Raw genomic sequence first — 24,320 nt, 5'->3', positions numbered from 1 at the left:
CATTTTCAGAATTAACTTTGATTACCAAATTTATCACAAATTTGAATCATCCTCTACACTACGTATAACCCACAAATTGATGCTTTTGACAAGACAAACAAACATGGCGCAGCAAGTTTTGTGTTATCGTTCAAACATTAGATAGGATTGTATAATTTACATTCAATAAGAATATTAAAGAGGTATTGAGAATTTCGCACCAAAGTATCATTCTCAGGCTTCTTTGTGAGTTGAGCATCATGATGATGACGATGATGATGAATTGATGATGATCTCTCTTTCAAAGTATTGGATTCACATAAGCTGACAGGACAGCTTAAAGAGATCATGATATTCACAGCTTCAGGTCAATACGCTCCGACCATTCAAATATGCCAGAGTGGACCTGGTCATGTCCTATATCAGACCCGTTACCTCCGGCGGCAACCCTCATGATATCTTCGATCAAAGCAAAGTTTCCCATGATATCAACATGGGCACCACTCTGCGTCCCGCGCCCTTCCAACAGGTTAGCCGGCGGAGAGTGATTGTATTCTCTTATATAAGTCTTGATTCCGGAAGGGTTGAATCTTGTCTTGCCACGCCACGCTTTTGCACACATGTACCCGGCACTTAGGACGGGTACTGTTTCATCCCCATCCACATTGTAAACTCCTGCTTTCAGACAGCTATCTTCGTCCTCCTCGTGAGCAGAAGTGAATATCTGAAAGGGGATGCAACTGTCGGGAGACTGGTTAAGCTTGTATACGTATGCTCGTTCCGTTGGTATCCCCACTCCGTATAATGAGTAGATTTCCATCTCAGGAGCATTCGGTAATCTGAAAAAGCAGAACAAACCAAACGGAGGATTTATAAGCAAGAGTCACATGTATCAACTTTAGCACCTCAATATTACTGAGCAAGCCTTTTTGAGAAAGGCTCAGAAACAGCTTTGTAAGCTTTGAGCTGAAAACCATATCCAACAAGACCGAAAACAAAAAGACTGATAATGCATCAGGACGAAGGATACAGTTGGAATCAAGAAATCACTTACTTTGTCTCTAACGGATTTGACCAGTATTTGGGATCTTGATACTTGGTGTCATCCAAATCATCAGCAATTCCATAAGAGAAATGAGCGGCACCACGCGCCATCATCTTAGGAGCAACATAATGTAGTAGATCTATAGCTTCACCAGCAGTGTAGACCTTATACTCAGCGATAGCTTTGATCCCAGCAATTCCCATGTCATGGTACTCTGTCCACACGTCACGACAGGTGTGATTTGGGATACTCTGACCTTTGACAGCACCCTTCACCAGATAAAATGTACAGATATTCATCATACAATCACAAAATGTACAAGGTTTATTATGATTTATATGTCCTTACTCGAAAATCAATATTATTAATCTCAGATGGCGCAGCCTCTGCTACTTCTTTCCCAAAAGATATCATCCTTCCATAGTTAACAGGACTTTTCTTGGAAACTCCGTTTTCACCTGCTTCACCACAAGTTTCGTTGTTCTTTTGCTTTTTCCCACAACAGGTGTGGCCTTTCTCCGGTGACCAATCAAGCCCGCCCCATATCGTGTCACCTCCCTTCGGTAACATAGACATTGTTGAGTCCCATGTGCGTGTCATTCTCATTACATGCTGCAAGGTCTGAAGTCTAAATATATCGGTGTCTAAGAATCCTGGGGCAATCGCTCTGCAATTTTCGAAGAAAGTAAAGTTCTATATTAAGGAACCAAGTGACTAATAGAGCAACTAATCCAACGAGTCTTTAATTAAGAAGAAATAAAAGACCATAGATGCATATACAAGAAAATTGAAAGAAGCAGAATAACGCTAATTGGTAAAGAATGCAAGCATGGAAGCTCCAGCGCTTTCCATAGCAAAATTCAATGCCCTCCAAAAGACAGTATGACAAATGTTATCGTCGAAGCTAAGAAACTGGTCATCACAGAGCAATGCGTAAGAATTATCAATTCATCATTTGTCTAATCTCAAGAGAGTTTCAGTTACATAAGCAGCAAAAATAATCAACCAATGTCAGTTGCAGCGATAATATAGCAATGTTATTAGAATTGATATTTAGTAGAATAACTTTGAGTTCCAGAGCCAAGGTTCTGATCATCAAAAGTATAAGCAGATATTCAATACCTGGCAACTGCAACATCCTTTGCTTCAGCAGAGAAAAGCCCTGCAACAGCTTTTGGAACACCAAGAAATGGTCCACCAATGTTCATCACCGCCTTAATATACTTTGCACACCAATCTGGCCCACCCCCGCCACCCAGAGGAGCTGGTGCCTCAACCCACTTCATAAAATGTAGAAAATACAAGACCCCCATGGAATGCGGAACTATAACTGCTTTTTTTCCACCGTTGGTAGAAACCATCAACTCTATATTACTTTTCATACGGCTAAGAGTCTGATCACGTACCTATTAATTCAACATGAAACATATTTAAGCCTTAAGTAATGAAGAAAGAAACGTAACATGGAACAGAATAATAGAAAGAACGATGAGAAAAGAACCTCTGTGTTCTGAAACGAAAGCCGCCAGTCATATGCAGCCATGTACATATTTTTCTCTTCATATCCAATATGTGCAAGGTTAGCAATCAGCACTGCCCAGACAAAGTAGCCAGGAGCAAAGTAGTCAGCAGCCACGAGTCCTGATACAGCTCGAACTCTAATACCAGCTGGATCCAACCCAGTTTCATTGTCAAGTGACATGTGTTCCACCCAACATAGAGGCCTGAATCAAAGAGATAATTGATTAGTTAAGATACTATCAACTATACCACTGTTACCATCAACAATAACATTGCCCATCTCTACCATAGCAAAAACATGAACACTGAGCCGAAAGAAGAAGATGCAGATCGTAACAAAGATGCAACCCACAAAACACTTTTTTTTTAATATATCCATAGCAGGGTCGGGAGGAGTTCAAAGCTGGATAACAGAACGAGGATGGACGAAATTCAAGACATGTGAATAAACTCGATGTGAAACTTTGAAATTGAGAAAAAAATTGAGAAAAGCACATTGAGCTGAAAGATCAAAAAGGAACTAGCTTTAATTACACATATACATAGTTGAATAATAAAGCAACAGTCCTCTATCACAGCCTGAACACACTTTCCACAGATGTAGTTAGAACTTCTCTATTCCCAACAAAACATAAAACACTACTTCATTATACGCTACACAAAGCTAAATCTACACGCAACGACAGTAAAGGAAGTAACTTGTTATGAACGGACTCTAGGGCATGTCTAGCAACAGATTTGGCAATAAGATGACTTGAAATTCCAAGGCAGCTATTTTATATCCTAAAGTTAACAATCAAACAGAAATAGTCCAAGCCAATTACGTCCTTGGAACGCTTACCTTACACATACAGAAATAGTCTCTTAAGAAAATAGCGTTTCACATCAAAAAAAAAAAAAAGTAAAGAGTAAGACAGACAAACATGGAATTAAAGTTTGAGTGATGTTGAAGAAGCAACAAGTGCGTGATCTCATCAGATCCAATCCAAATCCCAATATAAAGGAAGAGTGAGAATTGTTGAGCTCACCTTTTGTAGACTTCACCAAAAGTTCCACCCCACAAACGTTTTCTAAATAAACCATCAGCGCATTGTTTGCCTTCCCAAAGCTCGAGCCCACCGGTGACAATCCCAGGAATGAAGACAACAGGATGTTTCGCCTTAAGACCTTCTTTTTTGAGCTTAACACCGGGCGGGTCAGGCAAAGGACCCGTGATTCGCTCCGTTACATACTGAGGGAAGCTCGCAGGCATTGCGTTGTAAAGGAAGAGAAGAAACCACCAGGTTACACACACACACCCAATGAACCAACAACAAGAATCGATGCACGACCACTTCCCTCCTCCGTTCGATTTCTTATGGTGGGATTTGGAAGATTCGTGTGGTTTCTTTTGCGAATCCTCATCGTGCACCACCTCTTCAGATGGCGGCGTCGATGGTTTCTCCGTCGGCTTTTTCCGATGAATAAGGGGCATATCTGTCACTTGAAATTAAACCAGGTTAAGCTATACGGACTTTGTCAAATCTCGTCCAGGAATTTAGAACACAGATTAGGGATTGTTAGATCAGTCGAGAGAGACAAAGAGCTGTTTCTCTGCGAATTTCTGGAACCAATCAAATCAAATTTGTCTCTTTTGTTTATTGTCGACTTTTCTGTTTTTTTCTGTTCTGGTATTATTCCTCCAAGGGACTCGGACCGGATGGCAAAACTTGACCACTTTGCTCCTGGTTCAGGTTGCGGTTCATGGTCAACCTTAGACCCGACCTATCCGTTTCGTTGATTTCATTAATTAGTCTGCGTTTTCTTGGGTGGAGTGCAGACAGATTTTCTTCTGCAGTAGGCGTTAATCCGATAGGCTCTTGTTGGGCCTCAAATAGTTCAGTAAACTTTTCGTGGGGCTTTTAGTATAGCCCATGTATTAATAACAATATTACACTTGGGAAATGACAAAAAAAAAAAAGAGAATGAAGCGGTACTCTTATATCAAAAAAACATATTGTATATCTTCGAATATGATGCAACTCATGCAACAACAATACTAGTAGGCTACATGTATTGCTCCATTTAATTACATATAACTTAATATTCTAATTCATAAACTTTCTTTTAATTATATATTTTATGTAAGTTTTAAATATTGAAAAAAAAAAAAGTTTTAAATATTGAAACATGATAAGTTTTTACATCCATTTATTATAAAAAAAATAGTGATGATGATGATCAAAATTTTGAGTACATTTTAGAGTGTTTTAACTTTTACATTTGTTGTTACAATTGTTATGAGTCTGATATTTCAAATTTCGTTTTCAAAGAAAAATCCTGAGTTTACCTTAAAAGATTAAAGCCAGTTTTTAAGAAATAAGTAGAAAAATATCAAACCAGACCTAGCTGAACCAAAAATTATACAAAATCTAGACCGGATTAAACCGGCTACCCGACGAATATGCCTAGTAAAAGTGTCGTCATCGGAAAAGAATCTTTTACATGGCTGAAACCGCAAATACGATCTTCAAGAGAGCAACATAAAAATACTTGTCAAATAAGTAAAGAAAATAAGACACTCAATATCCACACTCCCAAACCATGAAAATATGAATAGAAATCTCAATGAGCCAATCAGAGGCCAGCAAAGTCCATCTCATTGTCCCAAGCGGATATACATCCGACAAAACTCAACCTCACAAGTAGACTCTCCCTTCTTCCGTAACTATTCGTCCACGTGTCCTTCCCTCTCACCACTTACCTTCAAAACCAACGCTTCTTTTTTAGTTCCTTGGTCCGAAGCGTTTACCGATGAGAGAATCATAAACTCCCACTTGGAGCTCAAAAAGTGTAAGAGACAACCAACAAAAAACGATTCATCTCTTCTCCTATCCTCTCCTCTTCGAATTCAACGTTTGGAGAATCCAGCAGCCGCAAAATGGCTTCGCTTGTGTATTCTCCATTCACTCTATCCACTTCTAAAGCAGAGCATCTCTCTTCGCTCACTAACAGTACCAAACATTCTTTCCTCCGGAAGAAACACAGATCAACCAAACCAGCCAAATCTTTCTTCAAGGTGAAATCTGCTGTATCTGGAAACGGCCTCTTCACACAGACGAACCCGGAGGTCCGTCGTATAGTTCCGATCAAGAGAGACAACGTTCCGACGGTGAAAATCGTCTACGTCGTCCTCGAGGCTCAGTACCAGTCTTCTCTCAGTGAAGCCGTGCAATCTCTCAACAAGACTTCGAGATTCGCATCCTACGAAGTGGTTGGATACTTGGTCGAGGAGCTTAGAGACAAGAACACTTACAACAACTTCTGCGAAGACCTTAAAGACGCCAACATCTTCATTGGTTCTCTGATCTTCGTCGAGGAATTGGCGATTAAAGTTAAGGATGCGGTGGAGAAGGAGAGAGACAGGATGGACGCAGTTCTTGTCTTCCCTTCAATGCCTGAGGTAATGAGACTGAACAAGCTTGGATCTTTTAGTATGTCTCAATTGGGTCAGTCAAAGTCTCCGTTTTTCCAACTCTTCAAGAGGAAGAAACAAGGCTCTGCTGGTTTTGCCGATAGTATGTTGAAGCTTGTTAGGACTTTGCCTAAGGTTTTGAAGTACTTACCTAGTGACAAGGCTCAAGATGCTCGTCTCTACATCTTGAGTTTACAGTTTTGGCTTGGAGGCTCTCCTGATAATCTTCAGAATTTTGTTAAGATGATTTCTGGATCTTATGTTCCGGCTTTGAAAGGTGTCAAAATCGAGTATTCGGATCCGGTTTTGTTCTTGGATACTGGAATTTGGCATCCACTTGCTCCAACCATGTACGATGATGTGAAGGAGTACTGGAACTGGTATGACACTAGAAGGGACACCAATGACTCACTCAAGAGGAAAGATGCAACGGTTGTCGGTTTAGTCTTGCAGAGGAGTCACATTGTGACTGGTGATGATAGTCACTATGTGGCTGTTATCATGGAGCTTGAGGCTAGAGGTGCTAAGGTCGTTCCTATATTCGCAGGAGGGTTGGATTTCTCTGGTCCAGTAGAGAAATATTTCGTAGACCCGGTGTCGAAACAGCCCATCGTAAACTCTGCTGTCTCCTTGACTGGTTTTGCTCTTGTTGGTGGACCTGCAAGGCAGGATCATCCCAGGGCTATCGAAGCCCTGAAAAAGCTCGATGTTCCTTACCTTGTGGCAGTACCACTGGTGTTCCAGACGACAGAGGAATGGCTAAACAGCACACTTGGTCTGCATCCCATCCAGGTGGCTCTGCAGGTTGCCCTCCCTGAGCTTGATGGAGCGATGGAGCCAATCGTTTTCGCTGGTCGTGACCCTAGAACAGGTTAGTCCACTTATGACCATATTGCATTTTTCATGATTGTCATTACGCAAGAGTGGGAATGTTTTCTTATGGAGGTGGTTTACCAATTGCTGCAGGGAAGTCACATGCTCTCCACAAGAGAGTGGAGCAACTCTGCATCAGAGCGATTCGATGGGGTGAGCTCAAAAGAAAAACTAAGGTATTGTATTACCACTCATCCTTAGTGAAATCACATTCCTTCATGACTTTCTCAAGAATGTAATGTATGTTCTCATGAATCAACTCTGGCTCATTGCAGGCAGAGAAGAAGCTGGCAATCACTGTTTTCAGTTTCCCACCTGATAAAGGTAATGTAGGGACTGCAGCTTACCTCAATGTGTTTGCTTCCATCTTCTCGGTGTTAAGAGACCTCAAGAGAGATGGCTACAATGTTGAAGGCCTTCCTGAGAATGCAGAGACTCTTATTGAAGAAATCATTCATGACAAGGAGGCTCAGTTCAGCAGCCCTAACCTCAATGTAGCTTACAAAATGGGAGTCCGTGAGTACCAAGACCTCACTCCTTATGCAAATGCCCTGGAAGAAAACTGGGGGAAACCTCCGGGGAACCTTAACTCAGATGGAGAGAACCTTCTTGTCTATGGAAAAGCGTACGGTAATGTTTTCATCGGAGTGCAACCAACATTTGGGTATGAAGGTGATCCCATGAGGCTGCTTTTCTCCAAGTCAGCAAGTCCTCATCACGGTTTTGCTGCTTACTACTCTTATGTAGAAAAGATCTTCAAAGCTGATGCTGTTCTTCATTTTGGAACACATGGTTCTCTCGAGTTTATGCCCGGGAAGCAAGTGGGAATGAGTGATGCTTGTTTTCCCGACAGTCTTATCGGGAACATTCCCAATGTCTACTATTATGCAGCTAACAATCCCTCTGAAGCTACCATTGCAAAGAGGAGAAGTTATGCCAACACCATCAGTTATTTGACTCCTCCAGCTGAGAATGCTGGTCTATACAAAGGGCTGAAGCAGTTGAGTGAGCTGATATCGTCCTATCAGTCTCTGAAGGACACGGGGAGAGGTCCACAGATCGTCAGTTCCATCATCAGCACAGCTAAGCAATGTAATCTTGATAAGGATGTGGATCTTCCAGATGAAGGCTTGGAGTTGTCACCTAAAGACAGAGATTCTGTGGTTGGGAAAGTTTATTCCAAGATTATGGAGATTGAATCAAGGCTTTTGCCGTGCGGGCTTCACGTCATTGGAGAGCCTCCATCCGCCATGGAAGCTGTGGCCACACTGGTCAACATTGCTGCTCTAGATCGTCCGGAGGATGAGATTTCAGCTCTTCCTTCTATATTAGCTGAGTGTGTTGGAAGGGAGATAGAGGATGTTTACAGAGGAAGCGACAAGGGTATCTTGAGCGATGTAGAGCTTCTCAAAGAGATCACTGATGCCTCACGTGGCGCTGTTTCCGCCTTTGTGGAAAAAACAACAAATAGCAAAGGACAGGTGGTGGATGTGTCTGACAAGCTTACCTCGCTTCTTGGGTTTGGAATCAATGAGCCATGGGTTGAGTATTTGTCCAACACCAAGTTCTACAGGGCGAACAGAGATAAGCTCAGAACAGTGTTTGGTTTCCTTGGAGAGTGCCTGAAGTTGGTGGTCATGGACAACGAACTAGGGAGTCTAATGCAAGCTTTGGAAGGCAAGTACGTCGAGCCTGGCCCCGGAGGTGATCCCATCAGAAACCCAAAGGTCTTACCAACCGGTAAAAACATCCATGCCTTAGATCCTCAGGCTATTCCCACAACAGCAGCAATGGCAAGTGCCAAGATTGTGGTTGAGAGGTTGGTAGAGAGACAGAAGCTCGAAAACGAAGGGAAATATCCCGAGACAATCGCGCTTGTTCTTTGGGGAACTGACAACATCAAAACATATGGGGAGTCTCTTGGGCAGGTTCTTTGGATGATTGGTGTGAGACCAATTGCTGATACTTTTGGAAGAGTGAACCGTGTCGAGCCTGTGAGCTTAGAAGAACTAGGAAGGCCGAGGATCGATGTAGTTGTTAACTGCTCAGGGGTCTTCCGTGATCTCTTTATCAACCAGGTAACCAGATAAAAGCTTTCTCTCTTCTTTCATTTAGATTCTTGTTGGTTGGTCTCTCATGGTGTTTCTTCCTTGAATTATCTTGACAGATGAACCTTCTTGACCGAGCTATCAAGATGGTGGCGGAGCTAGATGAGCCTGTAGAGCAAAATTTTGTAAGGAAACACGCGTTGGAACAAGCAGAGGCGCTTGGCATTGATATTAGAGAGGCAGCGACAAGAGTTTTCTCAAACGCTTCAGGGTCATACTCAGCCAACATCAGTCTTGCTGTTGAAAACTCGTCATGGAACGATGAGAAACAGCTTCAGGACATGTACTTGAGCCGCAAATCGTTTGCGTTTGATAGTGATGCTCCTGGAGCAGGAATGGCTGAGAAGAAGCAGGTCTTTGAGATGGCTCTTAGCACTGCAGAAGTCACCTTCCAGAACCTGGATTCTTCAGAGATTTCTTTGACTGATGTGAGCCACTACTTCGATTCTGACCCTACAAATCTAGTTCAGAGTTTGAGGAAGGATAAGAAGAAACCAAGCTCTTACATTGCTGACACTACAACTGCAAACGCGCAGGTGAGTGAATTTTCTTTGTAGTTCATATATGGGATCAGTTTTACCTTGCAAGAACACATTCCTTAAGGTATTTGTTGAATCTGGCAGGTGAGGACACTATCTGAGACAGTGAGGCTGGACGCAAGAACAAAGCTGCTGAATCCAAAGTGGTACGAAGGAATGATGTCAAGTGGATATGAAGGAGTTCGTGAGATAGAGAAGAGACTGTCCAACACTGTGGGATGGAGTGCAACGTCAGGTCAAGTAGACAATTGGGTCTACGAGGAGGCCAACTCAACTTTCATCCAAGACGAGGAGATGCTGAACCGTCTCATGAACACCAATCCCAACTCCTTCAGGAAAATGCTTCAGACTTTCTTGGAGGCCAATGGTCGTGGCTACTGGGACACTTCCGCTGAAAACATAGAGAAGCTCAAGGAATTGTACTCGCAGGTGGAAGACAAGATCGAAGGGATCGATCGATAAACAATGGGATATAAGCCTTTCTTCTTGTAAATGAACTTAAAACTTTATTTTTGTGTATTACAGTATTCTACCAAACGACATCATCTCTCTGTGAATAAGAGAATGTTTTGGCTGACATTTTCTGACTTTATATGAATGTTGTGGAGCTTCTTCTTTCATCTCCATTTCTTATATCATATTCATATGTGTGGATTTTATATGCGAAGAAAATGAAACTATAGTTAAGTGTAAACAAACTATGGTTGAGTCATGCTTTTGCGCCAAGAAAGGACAATTTGTCTTTATGTGAATTCAAAGTGGAGCGTTTTGGAGAAGCACTAGATCTAAGGTGTTCTCACATGTATATATAAGATGAAGCTATGCTGTGAACGTGGCAAAGGGAAATGAGCAAGAGAGAGATACAATGTAGAAAGCAAGCAAGAGAGAGAGATAGCCATTAAAAAGGTGTAATCTTTGGTTTTTCTCTTGAGAGTGTAACAGAGAAGAGATCTCAAGTGTGAGACTCTTTCTCTGTGGAATTCCCTCTTGTAACTTGCTTATTCTAGTGGATTCCGAGATGTGACTCGGCCCAGACTTTAGCATAAATATTATGTGTGTTCTCTCTTCCTTTCTCACCTTTCTCCTATCAAAGTCTCTGTTCTTTTCTCTGCATATATTATGTTTCATTTCCATGTGTTGGACTCTGTTTTGCATCAAACTACTTCAGTCTTGGTTTGCTAAGGTTTAAGCTCAAGAAAGTCAATAAGTCTTTGAGCCTCTGAAACCAAACAATATGGAACAAAACATCCTTGGAAAAGTTTATTTAAATGACATAGAGAAGAAATTGCTTGGCCATATATGAATAGACCATATAGTATAAATAAAATGCTGTACAACTGGACTCCAAGAAACAATACATAGGAATGTTTAAAACTAGTATCAAGAAGACAGAAAATAAAATAATATGGAAACATGAAAATAGCTAAATATAAGACAGAGTATAAATAGGAATGGATAGGACAATTCAAGAAAAAATAAGAATAGACATTGGTTCATGAATAATTGGGTCTCTTTATAAAGAAAACAATGTCTGTCCAGATTTACATATTCAACATTTCAGTAAATTCCTTTTAATCACTCTTACTTATATCTATCTTTTCATCACTTATCAGTATCACCAGATAATCTCATACCTGCGTTGCAAAGACTAACTAATGGCTTCATCTTCATCTGCAGTAGCCGTGACGCGAGACGAGTTCAATGCTTTCCACAAGTGTGACAGAGCCCTTTTCCGCCGTTTTGTCGTGCGACTAAGGCGAGACATTAATCAGTCTCTCCAGGTCATGAGCTTTCTCCTCTATCTCGAGAAAAGTGGTCTTGTAAGCAACCTAATCGTCAACTTTAATTCTTTACCTGATTTCTTCATCAACACAGTGGCTGACGAAGTTGTTATGTGTCTGAGTTGTTTGTCCTACGAAAATTTCTCTATGTTTGTTGCCAACTTTGGGAAAAAAATCATACCTTTGATCACGCGGATGACTGGAGAGTACCTTACTCTCGCAGTCATCCACCAGAACCGTGAAAGCATTCTTCTTGACATGAAGAAGCATTTAACCAGTATATGTTACCCAGCTTTTGAGGATATATGCGTGCAAGCTGAGAAGGAAAAGGTGATAGAGGATATGAAGCACTTGGGGTTTAGCAAGGCTGTTCATAAAGCTGGATCAAGTAGCCAGTTCTTAAGTGAACAACAAGCAACAACAAGAACAAGCAAGGTTGGTGTATTCTCTGAGGATGAGCAAGCAAGGGAAGACGACAGGACTGTCTTCCTCACATTTTCTAGAGGATACCCGCTTTCTGAAGCTGAAGTGCATGCCTACTTCACCAGGTACTACTAAAACCTTTATATATAAGGCATGCATATACATAGTAGTGGAGTGTTTAAATGGTGTGTGTGTTTGGGTGTTGAAGGAGATTTGGAGAGATTATAGAAGCGATAATCATGCCTGGAGGGGAAGGGAATGAGCAGGCGCTGTATGCAAAGATGGTGTTACATTCTGCAGCCATGATACCGGAGATTGTAAGTGATGGGATCGAAAGGAACAAGTACACCATTAATGGAAAACATGTTTGGGCTCGAAAATACATTCCCAGATCCTCCATTAATAATAATCTTGCCCCATCCTATGGAGTTGCTCTCTAGTTTTTATTGTATCATACTTCTTGTTTGAACTTGAGGAGTTGTGTGTACCTTTATCATTTCTTTTTGGAACTTTATTTGGTGGTATTCGATATTATTGTATGTTGTTGTGTGGATGACTTCTATTTTGCATGGACTTTTTTTTTCGTCACCTTCGAGTACATCTTTCATTTTATTTACCCTTCTTCTCTTTCTTTATGCAATGACTCCTTATTTTACTTGGTGTATATAAGTTTTCATTAGAAAACATTTCTCAATCCTTATTCTCATAGTTCAAAACCTCATTTTGCTTCGTAATTTCACTTTTATTAATATAACAACACTACATTGAAATTGAAATTAAAAGAAGGCTTGCACCTGTGAAATAAATGATTTTATATGCATAACCAAGTCTTGTTGGACTGAAAAGAAGCAGGCTCTTAAATGCAAAGAGAATCTGTAACAAACGTAGTCCTAACTCCTAAACTCATTCTTATTTATGAGCTTTGTTATAAAGTTATCACTTTGCATTGTGAAGAAAAGTGGTAACCATAATAAAGAATATGAATATGCTTTAGAAATGGCAGAGGATGATCTCGATCACAAGGATGCCCGAGACATATTATAGAAAGAAATCGCGATCTCCATACTAATCAGGATAATGATTAGCCACTCCAGAGTAGCTGATTTCCTGTTCTGAAGTATTTCTTGAAGGAAACGAACGTTGTGCTGCAAAACCACCAATAATTATTATTATTTTCCGACACAACGAAAAATAGGAGAAAGATTGTGTGGATGATAATAATAATAATACCTCTACAAACTTGAGCTTATAATCAAGGTTTGCAAAACTCTGTGTCAGTTCAAATTCATCTCTCAGAAACTCCCATATCTGACCATATTTCGCATCCTTCCAAGCTATATCTGACCTGCAATTTTCCCAAAACACAAGTCAGTCGCAATTATCCACAAAACTAGTCTGAGATAGGCATCGAGTCTTCTTCCTTCTTTACCTCTCAAAAAGACCAAGCTTCAGAATCACATCAGCCAGAATCACATTAGCCTTTCCAACCAACTGGAACAGCTTTTTCCTTTTCATTGTAAACGTTCCTGTTATCTCCAACTGACGGTTTATCTCAGTAAATTCTGCTACCATACCATCAACCTATAACAGAAACAGATTGCTCACACACAGTTATATCTCTTTTCATTTTTCCACATTCCAGAATACAATGTGTAAGGATTTGACATGGTTACCTGCCGGCCATAGTAATCCAGAGCAATACTCTGGCCCAGAACACATCCTATGGTTCTGATCCCATCAGTATTCAAGAACTGCAACCTGATAAAATCCCGTCCTACCTCCATCCATGTGTCCAGATTTGGATTCTCTCTTACTTCATATTCTACAGTTTTACAGAACCAGAGATATGAGAAAGTAAGCAACATTGCGAAAACAGCACACAGCGCAAAAGAAAAGCAAGCAACTCACCATCTTTTCTCATTTCTGGAAGCAACCCAGAGGCATGCCTCTCCACTACTTTAAGATATTCATCAACCTCATGTTCCCTTACATTAAACAAGACAATCGATCCATAATGAAATACTACCATGTAAATAGACTCACTCCCACTTATGCGTCCTCGAGTAGTATCCTGAAACAATCCATAGAAGAATCAACATTTCACAATGAGAAGGTACCTCAGCTTCATAAAACTGAATAAAGGTATAAGATTGAACTTACAGTGGGATCAGAATGATTGCCAAACTTAAGAACAACATAGTTAGTCATACGCGAAGTAGGTGGGATGAAGTTCTGCTTGTTCTGCTCTATTAAGCTTCTCAAATCAACGCTGCACACAATTTACAATCCAAAAACTACTTCAATCATCAAAACACATTGGCAAATACATCCACTTTTAAAGTTTGTGAACAAAATTATACCTAGTGGAGAAGAAATAAGCTCGCACAGGAATAGAAAGCTTGGCTTCGTCCTCTAAGCCCATAGAAATCTCTTCATCAACCTCAGCTGGATGCTGATTCTGATTCTGAAGCTGCTGCGGCTGAGCAGAAGCGACGGGGGTCGTCGTAGACGAAGAGATAGCCCTCTCAGTGAAGAGATTTCGGAATCCTTGAAAATCGTAAATCGGAGAATTGGATTTCGCAACGACATTGGAGAAACAACGAGTGGGAATATTCGACGACGAACGCAACGAAAAGTGAAATGGAAGCGAAGGCAGCGACGAAGGTTTTTGCTGAGAGGTAAAGATCGAGTAGAGAATTGAACGGACGGGAGGGCCTAGAGTTTTCACGTAGACGTCAACGGAACGCATCATTTTGCTTTTTTACACAGAGAGTAAGAGTCACCGGAGAAGAAGATCAACAACAGAGCCGCCCTCTCTCTGCCTAATAGCAGAATTATTAATACTTGTTTGAGTATTGGGGTTTATGCGTGCCGTTTGTTTATTTCACGGACTAACAACGTGCTGTTATGTGTAAACGACAAGCATTGTGAAGATAGAATTGAAAAAACGGCAGTGTATCAGAATTCAGGATCTAGAATTTTTTTTTTGGGTAACCGAGTATTTATGGGTCTTAGGCCCAATAACTAGGACAAAGTAAATTTTTGATATATAGTTGTGAGATGAACAAGATTTTTAGAAAATTCTTGGATGCATATTGAAAGATTTGAATGGTTACAGTGACCACTTTCTATTCACTAGAAGACCAATTTTTTCTATCATACCTAAAAAATAGTTTTACTGTCCGCATGTAGTCTTTCAAACCCTATAAGCAAGCAAGAATTGCATAAAAGAAAAAGGCAAAACATGTAAAATTCAAGAACAAAAGTGATCAAAGTGTCTTAAGACCATATCATATAACTGTCGTTATTAGTCATTTCTCTTCTCCATCAATTTTTGGTTTCAGGAATCACTAGAGCGTCCTCACCTCCTTTACCGCATGGTGAAGTCTTAGTCTTAGATCTTGATCCGAATATCTTAGAGAAGAAGTTGCGTCCTTCTTTTGTCTTGACAAGCTTATCAAGATCTTGCTTCATGCTCATACATTCTTTTTCAAGCTCGAATACGCGTTCTCTCATCCCATGCATCACCATATTTGCGTTTGTGTTCTTGTTTCCTTCTAACGCGCCGCTTGTGTCATTGTTTTCCTCCGAGCCGAATAACCATCCTGCTATAGATGTCCGAAGCCGCATCTGTTCAAAGAACAGGACTTGTACTATGACCCGCAATGGTAGACGCTCGTTTTGTGCTGCGTGTGTGCATGCCTCCAATGACAGTTTCTGACAATTCATAAGCAGGCACAACTGTTCTCTCTCTGACTCTGTTAGCCATGGATGAGCCTGATATAGCTCCAAATTAGATACATCATACATGCATTATCTAAAAGACTAATATGATACTTAAGAAGCAAGCAACTCATAGTAACTTTGAAACCATTGAAGATTTAGGTTAAGTAGTTTACCTTTATGTATATATCTATTGCACGGTAGATACCGTCATCCATTGGTCTCACGTCTTCCGGGATTAGAGCACCAAGTGCTTGAAATTTCGATAGTTTCAAGTTCTCATCGGACGCCACCTCTGCTAAGTAGCCGTCTATCAGACTAGCAACCTTTGTGATGGACTTAAGAGGATGAGAATCTCCCATCATTTGCTTCTCCTCAACAATACTTGAATCAAACGTCAACATGAAGTGATCAAGAATCCTCTGGACAGAGTCAGTATCATAGAGTGTTTCACCTGAGTATTTCATGTTTGGTATTAGTAAATCCTCTAGAGCAGCTTCGTCTAGCTGCATTCCAATTCTCTTCTCCAGAGTCTCCTGAGTGACCTGACTCGCGTGCAGAACCATTGATGTCCTAAGAAGCCTGAGCAAGAATTTTGTCGATGTAACGCACTTTTTGCCCGGGAGAAGTTCCACGATTTCCTCAAGGAGACTTCGTTGTTCTTCATGTGAATAGTACATGTCATCTCCATAGTTAGTCCCTTCCTCTGAAGGAGAACCAGATTTCCTAGAACAACCAAGTAAAGGAAGATTCCGTTTGGCGTAATGTGTGACAGATGCTGCTATGATACCCGCATTTACGCCTCTGGATTCAACAGTTTTGATGAACCTTTTGTACATTGGTAAATCTAGGAACGATGATACATCGTTGAACCACCAGTTTTCGCTCGTGGCCTTTGTTTGTATTCCGTTCCAATATATAGTAGTAGTAGTGGTTCCTTCAGGTAGTGAGATTGGCCAGTTGAAAAAACTTGTGTTGTCCTCTGCACAAGCCTTCATGGCTAAAGAACCAATGCACCTAGAAACAATGTGAAGCTCTTCAGCGAGAGGCAACACTTTTGGTTCGCATGATTTCTCCAGGGCCTTGATGGAATCTTCCCAGTTTACGAATACGTGATCGTTGAGGAAACTCTCAGTGAGATAGATGAGATTTGCATCTCCATAGTTTTCACTCATTTGGAGATACTCTGCTGCACATCTGAGACTCACAGCGTTTTCAGGTGTGACCTCAATTCTTACACCGTAACAAAACTTAGCTACAAGCAAGAATGTTTCAGGACCACCGGGAATGTCATGAAGCTGAGCAACACAAGTTGTCTCAGAGGCTTTGCTGAACAGAGTTTCTAGATATCCACTTCTTGACAACAAAGGAAACTGATGTTGAAAACAAGACAAGTTAAAAAAGTGAACGTATGAGTTTAGAAATTCAAAAGAGTTTTGAGTCGATTAGAATTGGTACCTTATGGAGATGGAAGCTTTCGTCTACGACTTGGATCATAACATCGGGCTTAAGACCAGTCTTGCAAAGCCTGATCAGATTACAAAAGGAGATGAAACGTTTTGTTTTGTTAGTGAATGATTTAAGCGATTGAAGAAGAAGAAGAAGACTGACCATGTGTGACCACTAAGATGAAAGACTTCAGATTTGGAACCCAGTTTCAAGCTAGCCATCTTTGTTCTTTCACTTCAACTCTTTGGTTTTTCCGCAAATCTAAAAGTGTTGCAAAATGGTTGATCATCAAAACCCCATAAACATATGGGTTGATAATGGGAATAAATTAATTTTGGGTTTTGGTTGTATCGGAGAAGTAGGGGTGAGACCGAGTCTGAAGGGAGAGATAGATACAGACGAAGCTTTTGTTTTGTTTGCAGGAGTTAGCTGTTACTAAAATTTTGCAACTTTCGTTTTTCCCTTTATTTCTGTAACGCCTGACTCTCTCTCTCTCTTTCTTCTTTTCTTTTGTAACTTTGTGTTTACGGTAAAATATCTGGCTCATTTTGGTAAATGACTAAATTCTTGATATTATTTTTCAATATTCCACAGTAATACTAATAAATGTAGGAGATATTTGACTGGTCAATATAGTAGTTGCTCTCTTAAATGTGGAGCTAGCTCTTTTCACCAAAAAATATTTTATTAGTCAAAACCCATTACGGAAAGAATTCATAAGGCCCATTATCAAAACCATGGACCAGAGCAGAAAAAGTAAGTGAGTTAATTCCGGATTAGTGTGAAATTAAACCTAGGCATACTAATCGGATTAAGCCGGCATGACCACACCCATATATTTAGTCCGGCGACGGCGCAATAAAGTACAGTATATACTCAATCTTTATTTATTTTTCACTTTAGAAATAAATATAATTTCTTAATTTTCAATAATCATAAGATTTAATATTTATTTTGTTTGAGTCCTAACTAATTTTGGATGACAAAAAAAAAAAAAAACATCATAATTATAAAAAAAATGAATGGATTTTGTTTTGAGACAAGGACCACAACTGTTTAGTCAGCAAAACTTAAATGAGAACACTAAATTTAAACATATAGACATATAACCATGTAATAATGATTTTCAAAAATTCTGAAAAACTACAGTCTTATACAAATCTTTATTATAATTCGCTGAATCGATTTTATAAATCCGAATATTTATAAATAATTCTTGAAAAAGCCGTGTAAAAAAAAAAAAGGGTGGATGAGTCAAACTGTGTTATAAAGAGGCAAAGTTGCTGCTGCAGAGTTGTGTGGCCCTTGTCAAAGTTTAGCATCTCTCTCTTTCTCTGTGTAGCCTTCTCTTCATATATTTCATATCTAAACTGTACTTTTTATTTAATTTTCCTGGAAACTGCATCATCATCCTCATCATCCATTATCACTCAAACCTCTCCATCACTCTTCCTTCTTTTGGTAGATTCTTCTCTCTCCCCTAACACCTTTCTCTTTCTTCCCTAAATCTGGATTTCTTATTCTCTTTCACACTTATTTTGTTTTTGTCGGTAGATTTGCGAACCTCTAATTCTTTGATTACTCTTCTCTCTGCTCTGTGAGTCTTACGTAACTAGCTTCGATCTTGTTTTTACGTATTGGATTCAATCCTTTTTTGGATACTTTTTCAGATTTTTCTCCACTAACCATATTACTTTCTGATTTACTTTTTTTGTAATCTTATCGTTGACTTCATTTTTTTCTTCTTGATTGTTCTTCCTTTCTATAGGGGCCTTGTTGATCTCTGGATTCACTGTTTACTTGCGTCTATTAGGGTCTAGTTAGATAGATACCTTGTGGGATTTATGTTTGTTTCATCTGAAATCCATTTGAATTTGAATTCTTCTTTTGCCTTTTTCTCTGCTTTATAATGATATTGATCTTGTAGGTGTGTTAGTTGGAGTTAGCCTGTAAAAAGGTACAAGAGTGAAGTTTTGATTTTTATTAGGACCCTCGAAGTTCAACTATGTCTGGAAGCCAAGAGGTGTTTATTCCCCACTTTAACTCTTCGGACATTTTTTTGAGATTCCCATATTGATGTGTTTTTCCTCTGTCTCATTCAGCCTAGGATCAGACCATCTACATGGAGCTGCAGTGATATTCCAATCAAGAAGAGGAAGTACCTTGTTCAGCCGCAAATGGAAGAAGCTGTCTCCACTCAGATTCCACAACCTAATGAGCAAGGTGATACTAGGAGTGCTCATGCTGACGAAACTCAGAAAATGACTGGTCGAGAACCAACCTCTTCATTACCATCTGTTCCTGTGGGAATTTCTGGTAAAGGGAAGAGCATTGGGAACATAGTTTTTGACCAAACTAGAGTGAAATTTGAGAAGCCAAGTTCTCCAATTCACTCCAGTCCATTGGCAGGCTTTGACATCCCTTCTAGTTCTAACGTACTTGGCAGTTCAATCCATTTTCCTATGGGAAAGCTTCCTGTTGGTGCTGAACATGCTGGTCTTGTTGTCCCCTCAAATCAAACTCGGATGAAAGTAGAAAAAACTGTTCTTAAGACTCATGATATAGTCCGGAAGACAGGTGACAAGGAAACTCTCAGAGGAGAGTGTCAAACAGAAGCATCTTCTGGTGCTAAGACTGTTTCCTTACAGCTAAGTTGTAACACTAAAAACAATTCTCCATATTGGAAGAATGAAGAGCCTACAGAACTGAATTTGTCATTAAGCAAGGGAGTTTGTCCCGCTCATAACACAGATTCTACTTCTACCAAATCTGGCAACAGTGGCCTGAACAGAGAAAATTGGGATTTGAATACTACCATGGATGTTTGGGAAGATGCTCTAGATCGCACAAGTGGTGCATTCTTAAACAGTAACAGAAGTCTTCGTGACATAGAGAGATCAAGTTGTCGTGATACGACTGCTATTACAAAGTCTGTTTCTGAAAGACAGAAGGAAAGTGTAGGATTTAGTTCTCCTAAGGTGACGTTGATGCAGTTTGATAATCATGTTAATCCCACATGCTCACTTAGTCTAGGCCTCAGTTCATATCCTCCTATTGAGAAATCTCCTTCTCTACCAGCTACCACATCAGAGGCAAGAGCTGGGAATGTGTGTTCAGTGAACCTTAGGACTGTGAAGTCAGAAATCATTGAAGAGAGTGTTAGGCAGGCAACAGAGAGTACTCAAGTTTCTCCAATCGGGCTATCTATTAAAGGACTGAAACATGAGGGTATTGGCAGATTCAGCCAAGGAAATAGTCCCTCATTTGGCATTTTGAAGACAGTGGTTCCTATATCAATAAAGGCTGAGCCAAATACCTTCTCTCAATCAGAAGTTTTCAATAGGAAAGATGGAATGTTGAATCATCCCCATACCCCAATAATGCAATCAAATGAGATCCCTGATTTACCTACAAGTTCTACGCCATATCAGAAGGATAAATATTTACCTTGTTCAAATGGTATCAGCAATGCACCAATGCCCTTGAGTGGAATGACAATAATTCCAGGCGTTCAGAGTGATCCTGACTGTACATCAAAAGAAAATTCGGGCCAGAGTAGCAGTTTAGCTAATGGTAAATTACGCGAAGTGCTGAAACATGGTGGAGTTTACACGACTTATTCTGGTCATGGAGATCATAACCTCAATGCTTCAGGTGTGAATGTTACTTCCTTGACTGAAGAGAAAATACTAGATGATTGCAAGCCTTGTATATCGAAAGAACTCCCTTGTAATTCTCGTGGAACTGATGAACTTTCCAGAAATGATGAAGAGAAGATTACTTTACCTGGTAAGGAGCTAGAGGAACAGTTATACAGTTATGGGTTTGAATCAGATCGTGGTTATGATCTATCTAGAGTAATAAAGGAGCAAGTTGGCAAAAGAAATTTGTGCGATGACGGGAAGGTCCAAGGACCAGCTGCCGTTTTCACGGAAAGTAATGAGGTTGCACATCCTGAGTGTGGTGGTTCTGAAACTGAACAAAGGAACATTAATGTTCCATGCCATGTCCACTTTCATAATTCTAACCATGTGGAAGAAAAAGGGAGTCAACCTGCACTTCTTGGTTATACAGGTAATAAACATATTAAAGCATGCTCTACCTAATCATCAATTAAGTTTAATAATTATACTGTTGATGAATCATGTTTGAAATTAGTCGAAATGGCAAGTACTGAAGTTCATATTAAGAGGCATTCTCCAGAACTTCAAAGTAGAATATTTGATGGATCAGGTGAAACTGAAGGCCGGATAGTTCAGGATGGTGAAGGAACGTCAGGTGTCTCTACAGTGTCAGGCGGCATTGAAAACCCTGAAATAGTAGATAACAGTAGTCCAGTTTCACTCAAGGCAGAAATGTCTACTATTGACAATGATTCTCCTATGGAGTGCAGTGACGGTAGTCAGAGTCGAATTATAAACTTAACTCAGGTTAAATCTCCAGTTAAGGCACTAGATGCTTCAGGCAGCTTTGTGCCACCCCGAATGGAAAGAGATAGATTTCATGATTTCCCACTCGAACCGCGGGAATATACTTTCAGAGGGAGGTGATATTTCTGAGCGCTTTTCTTACCTCCATCCTTTCTTGGTTTCGTACTTTATTGAAAGCTTGTGTATTTAATTTCTCCATTGTTGTTTCTTTTGCTAGTGATGAATCCTGCAAATTCTCGCGTGAGAGGTACCATGGCAGAATTATGAGAAGCCCAAGGTTAAATTTCATACCTGACAGAAGGAGATTACCTGATAACACAGAAAGCAATCTGCATGACCAGGACACAAAAAGTAAAGTCCTATCTAAGTTTTTTTATGGAAAAACAAAGCTCATTGTTTCTAAAATTCAATATGACTCTCATCTTGTGAATGCAGAATTTGAGTTTGATAATCATGGAAACACTCGTCGGGGTGGTGCTTTTATGAGTAATTTTCAGAGAGGGAGACGGCCTGCAAATGATGGAGTTACACCATATGCTCACTCCTTTCCGAGAAGATCCCCTAGCTTTTCATATAATAGAGGACCAACAAATAAAGAGGATACATCTGCATTTCACGGATTTAGAGATGGTGAAAAATTCACAAGGGGATTACAATGCAACAACACAGAACCACTGTTTATGAATCACCAACGTCCATATCGAGGTCGGAGTGGTTTTGCTCGAGGACGAACAAAGTTTGTAAACAACCCCAAACGAGATTTTCCTGGATTTCGTTCACGATCTCCAGTTAGATCAAGAGAAAGATCAGATGGTTCATCCTCGTCTTTCAGGAATAGATCACAGGAAGAGTTCAGTGGGCATACAGACTTTTCTCATCGAAGATCACCCTCAGGTTACAAAGTGGAGAGGATGAGCTCGCCTGACCATTCTGGTTATTCAAGAGAAATGGTTGTCAGAAGACACAATTCTCCACCTTTCTCGCATAGACCATCGAATGCTGGAAGGGGCCGGGGTTATGCAAGGGGCCGAGGTTATGTAAGGGGTCGAGGTTATGGAAGAGATGGCAACTCATTTAGGAAACCATCTGATCATGTTGTACATAGAAACCATGGAAACATGAATAACTTGGATCCTCGAGAAAGGGTTGACTATAGTGATGATTTCTTTGAAGGTCAAATTCATTCTGAACGATTTGGTGTTGATGTTAATGCTGAGAGAAGACGATTTGGTTATAGACATGATGGTACCAGCAGCTCTTTTAGACCATCTTTTAACAATGATGGTTGTGCACCTACTAATGTAGAGAATGACCCTGATGCTGTGAGGTTCCAACAAGACCCTCGTATTAAAATTGAAGAACAAGGGAGTTTAATGGAAATTGATGGAGAAAATAAGAACTCAACTGAGAATGCATCTGGAAGAACTAAGAATATGGAAGAGGAAGAAACTTCAAAGAACAGTAAAATTTGGCAACCGGATGAGCTCGGTGGTGATGGTTTTTAAAATAAAGGTTAGTATTCAATTTGCTTTAACCTTCTAAGACCAGGAAGATAAGTGATAGTAAATCAGATATCAAACGGAAGTTCTGTGATTTTGCCATGGCCGAGACAATTCAGTGGCTGATTATTGTGGACATTCCAATGACTGATGTAAAGGAACACTCTGCTCTATCGTTCGAAAAAGTTTTGAACTTGGCCATTGCTTGGCTGTGTGTATGTATAGCACTTCTGTTGTGGTATCATCTAGATGTTGTTACCTTTCTTGCTGTGATTCAGTTTCCGGTGTTCTCATTTGCACTGTAACACTGTCTGTGAGTTGGAATGGGTATACAACTGAAGCAAGATGGTGTAAATACATGTGGTTTTTTTAGTCTTCTCTACACTCAGTAATCCTCAACCGGCTTATGTAGAACGTTACTGGTTTAACGGATATGAGGGGATGAAGAATGGCTAGCCTAGGTTGTTAGAAGAGACACTTTCCTCTAGTTAAAATACAGGGGTCCAGACTTTTTACCGGTAGAACTATTCAGGCCAGAGAGACGTGCAGGTTTTGTTCTTGATGAACAAGTATCTTTGCCGAAGCACTCGTGTGTTCTACTTGAAGTTGGACTTGCCAGAACCATAACAACCCCAATATATGGCTGAGTTATAACTGTTATTTGGTTTAGGACTTTCAGTTGCATCTGCGAAGAACGAGATGATGGATATTCATAACACGATGTCATCAATATGGCTTTAGGTATATCCAAGATACCAAAGGTACACCACCTACACCAAACTTGCTTGAAATGTTGACATAGCCACTTTTCAGTTGATAGAGACAAAGGAGTTTGAGAAATAAGGGTTAGTAAGTTTGCTATTATTGTTTTGACCCAATAATAAGCTTTATCACCTATCATGTTGAAGCATGTACAGTTTGGTAGAACTGGATTTACTGGCCATGGACGAGAGCAAACTGGAAACGGCCAAAGGTACACTACCTATTTGAACCCAATGGGGTGTTTGATGGTTCCTTATCTTTTTCCTCATTCCAAGTGAATTTGAACTTTAATGTTGCATTTGAGGGAAAGGATTCTGATTGATCTTGTTGCTTTTCCAGTGTAGGCATGTGAAAGATGAATTTTACGAGGTTGAATCAGTAGATGTTATTAATGAGGGGTTGAGGAAAGTGTTGGGAACCGGAAGAGGAACCCATAATCTGATTGGGGAATGTGTATGAGTTTGTACATAGTTCATGTTTCTGAAGCAAGAGATTGAAGTTGTTTAGAGAGGCTGGTGTTCTAAAAGTGACGAGACTATAGGCTAAGCTTCCCCTTGACTATGGTTGGCAAATCCATCAACATACGTCATATGATGTGTTCTACGGAATGTGTAAGGTGCTATTGTACTAAAAAAGTTGGCAATTTTTAGTTGTAAAATTTGTTTTACTTATCAAACCCAAACAAGCCAAATATTCTACACACATTTATAGTCTTTTCTTTTCAGAGTCTTCCA

General features: G+C 40.1%; 6 protein-coding genes across 14 annotated transcripts; 3 read left to right on the top strand and 3 right to left on the bottom strand.

Annotated features, from left to right (window-relative positions):
- Window positions 1-6: 6 nt before the first annotated feature.
- On the bottom strand, window positions 7-4,611 carry PDAT (phospholipid:diacylglycerol acyltransferase). 3 transcript variants are annotated; one of them, NM_001343283.1, is made up of 6 exons: window positions 3,387-4,611; window positions 2,526-2,748; window positions 2,147-2,430; window positions 1,373-1,691; window positions 1,034-1,293; window positions 7-818 (listed from the first exon to the last, which is right to left on the bottom strand). In NM_001343283.1, the coding sequence occupies exons 2-6, from the start codon at window positions 2,724-2,726 to the stop codon at window positions 335-337; spliced, it is 1,548 nt and encodes a 515-aa protein (NP_001331240.1). In that variant the 5' UTR covers window positions 2,727-2,748; window positions 3,387-4,611; the 3' UTR covers window positions 7-334. The 3 variants fall into 3 exon arrangements, with proteins under 3 accessions (NP_001331240.1, NP_196868.1, NP_001331241.1); NM_121367.3 differs by having other exon boundaries at window positions 3,574-4,611; NM_001343284.1 differs by lacking the exon at window positions 3,387-4,611 and adding an exon at window positions 2,832-3,265.
- Window positions 4,612-5,118: 507 nt separating this feature from the next.
- Window positions 5,119-10,241, top strand: GUN5 (magnesium-chelatase subunit chlH, chloroplast, putative / Mg-protoporphyrin IX chelatase, putative (CHLH)). Of its 2 annotated transcripts, none has more exons than NM_121366.4 (5): window positions 5,119-6,870; window positions 6,966-7,048; window positions 7,148-8,950; window positions 9,040-9,516; window positions 9,604-10,241. In NM_121366.4, the coding sequence occupies exons 1-5, from the start codon at window positions 5,466-5,468 to the stop codon at window positions 9,979-9,981; spliced, it is 4,146 nt and encodes a 1,381-aa protein (NP_196867.1). In that variant the 5' UTR covers window positions 5,119-5,465; the 3' UTR covers window positions 9,982-10,241. The 2 variants fall into 2 exon arrangements, with proteins under 2 accessions (NP_196867.1, NP_001078578.1); NM_001085109.1 differs by having other exon boundaries at window positions 5,321-6,870; window positions 9,040-9,520; window positions 9,609-10,214.
- A 920-nt stretch (window positions 10,242-11,161) lies between these two features.
- Window positions 11,162-12,163, top strand: AT5G13620 (uncharacterized protein; the record flags this gene model as incomplete). Its single annotated transcript, NM_121365.2, has 2 exons — window positions 11,162-11,848; window positions 11,932-12,163. The coding sequence occupies exons 1-2, from the start codon at window positions 11,175-11,177 to the stop codon at window positions 12,161-12,163; spliced, it is 906 nt and encodes a 301-aa protein (NP_196866.1). The 5' UTR covers window positions 11,162-11,174.
- Window positions 12,164-12,448: 285 nt separating this feature from the next.
- On the bottom strand, window positions 12,449-14,573 carry AT5G13610 (sporulation RMD1-like protein, putative (DUF155)). Its single transcript, NM_121364.3, has 7 exons — window positions 14,084-14,573; window positions 13,884-13,992; window positions 13,632-13,794; window positions 13,397-13,545; window positions 13,153-13,304; window positions 12,954-13,068; window positions 12,449-12,868 (listed from the first exon to the last, which is right to left on the bottom strand). The coding sequence occupies exons 1-7, from the start codon at window positions 14,473-14,475 to the stop codon at window positions 12,740-12,742; spliced, it is 1,209 nt and encodes a 402-aa protein (NP_196865.1). The 5' UTR covers window positions 14,476-14,573; the 3' UTR covers window positions 12,449-12,739.
- A 477-nt stretch (window positions 14,574-15,050) lies between these two features.
- Window positions 15,051-17,116, bottom strand: AT5G13600 (Phototropic-responsive NPH3 family protein; the record flags this gene model as incomplete). Its single annotated transcript, NM_121363.1, has 4 exons — window positions 15,051-15,500; window positions 15,623-16,819; window positions 16,905-16,974; window positions 17,058-17,116. 4 exons carry the CDS (start codon window positions 17,114-17,116, stop codon window positions 15,051-15,053), a joined length of 1,776 nt encoding a protein of 591 aa, NP_196864.1.
- Window positions 17,117-18,146: 1,030 nt separating this feature from the next.
- Window positions 18,147-24,309, top strand: AT5G13590 (uncharacterized protein). 6 transcript variants are annotated; one of them, NM_121362.6, is made up of 7 exons: window positions 18,147-18,356; window positions 18,823-18,918; window positions 18,998-20,969; window positions 21,129-21,441; window positions 21,543-21,676; window positions 21,761-23,797; window positions 23,926-24,309. In NM_121362.6, exons 2-6 carry the CDS (start codon window positions 18,901-18,903, stop codon window positions 22,828-22,830), a joined length of 3,507 nt encoding a protein of 1,168 aa, NP_196863.5. In that variant the 5' UTR covers window positions 18,147-18,356; window positions 18,823-18,900; the 3' UTR covers window positions 22,831-23,797; window positions 23,926-24,309. The 6 variants fall into 6 exon arrangements, with proteins under 6 accessions (NP_196863.5, NP_001331739.1, NP_001331743.1 ...); NM_001343281.1 differs by having other exon boundaries at window positions 21,054-21,441; NM_001343282.1 differs by having other exon boundaries at window positions 18,192-18,356; window positions 21,075-21,441.
- The last annotated feature ends 11 nt before the right edge of the window (window positions 24,310-24,320 follow it).

Source organism: Arabidopsis thaliana, chromosome 5, assembly GCF_000001735.4.
Source record: "Arabidopsis thaliana chromosome 5, partial sequence".
In the NCBI taxonomy this organism is placed as follows: Eukaryota; Viridiplantae; Streptophyta; class Magnoliopsida; order Brassicales; family Brassicaceae; genus Arabidopsis; species Arabidopsis thaliana.
The sequence above is the reverse complement of the archived record's forward strand: the minus strand, read 5'-3'. Positions and strand labels throughout refer to the sequence as shown.

Coding starts and splice junctions, on each gene's coding strand:
- PDAT (NM_121367.3), bottom strand. CDS start 4,019: ATGCCCCTTATTCATCGGAAAAAGCCGACGGAGAAACCATCGACGCCG. Junction 2,749..3,573: donor TTTGGTGAAGTCTACAAAAG/GTGAGCTCAACA, acceptor TCTTTGATTCAG/GCCTCTATGTTGGGTGGAAC. Junction 1,294..1,372: donor TTAATAATATTGATTTTCGA/GTAAGGACATAT, acceptor TATCTGGTGAAG/GGTGCTGTCAAAGGTCAGAG.
- GUN5 (NM_121366.4), top strand. CDS start 5,466: ATGGCTTCGCTTGTGTATTCTCCATTCACTCTATCCACTTCTAAAGCA. Junction 8,951..9,039: donor GTGATCTCTTTATCAACCAG/GTAACCAGATAA, acceptor TTATCTTGACAG/ATGAACCTTCTTGACCGAGC. Junction 9,517..9,603: donor CTACAACTGCAAACGCGCAG/GTGAGTGAATTT, acceptor TGAATCTGGCAG/GTGAGGACACTATCTGAGAC.
- AT5G13610 (NM_121364.3), bottom strand. CDS start 14,475: ATGATGCGTTCCGTTGACGTCTACGTGAAAACTCTAGGCCCTCCCGTC. Junction 13,546..13,631: donor TCCAGAAATGAGAAAAGATG/GTGAGTTGCTTG, acceptor GTAAAACTGTAG/AATATGAAGTAAGAGAGAAT. Junction 12,869..12,953: donor ATAAGCTCAAGTTTGTAGAG/GTATTATTATTA, acceptor GTGGTTTTGCAG/CACAACGTTCGTTTCCTTCA.
- AT5G13590 (NM_001343281.1), top strand. Junction 20,970..21,053: donor TGCACTTCTTGGTTATACAG/GTAATAAACATA, acceptor GTTTGAAATTAG/TCGAAATGGCAAGTACTGAA. Junction 21,442..21,542: donor GAATATACTTTCAGAGGGAG/GTGATATTTCTG, acceptor TTCTTTTGCTAG/TGATGAATCCTGCAAATTCT.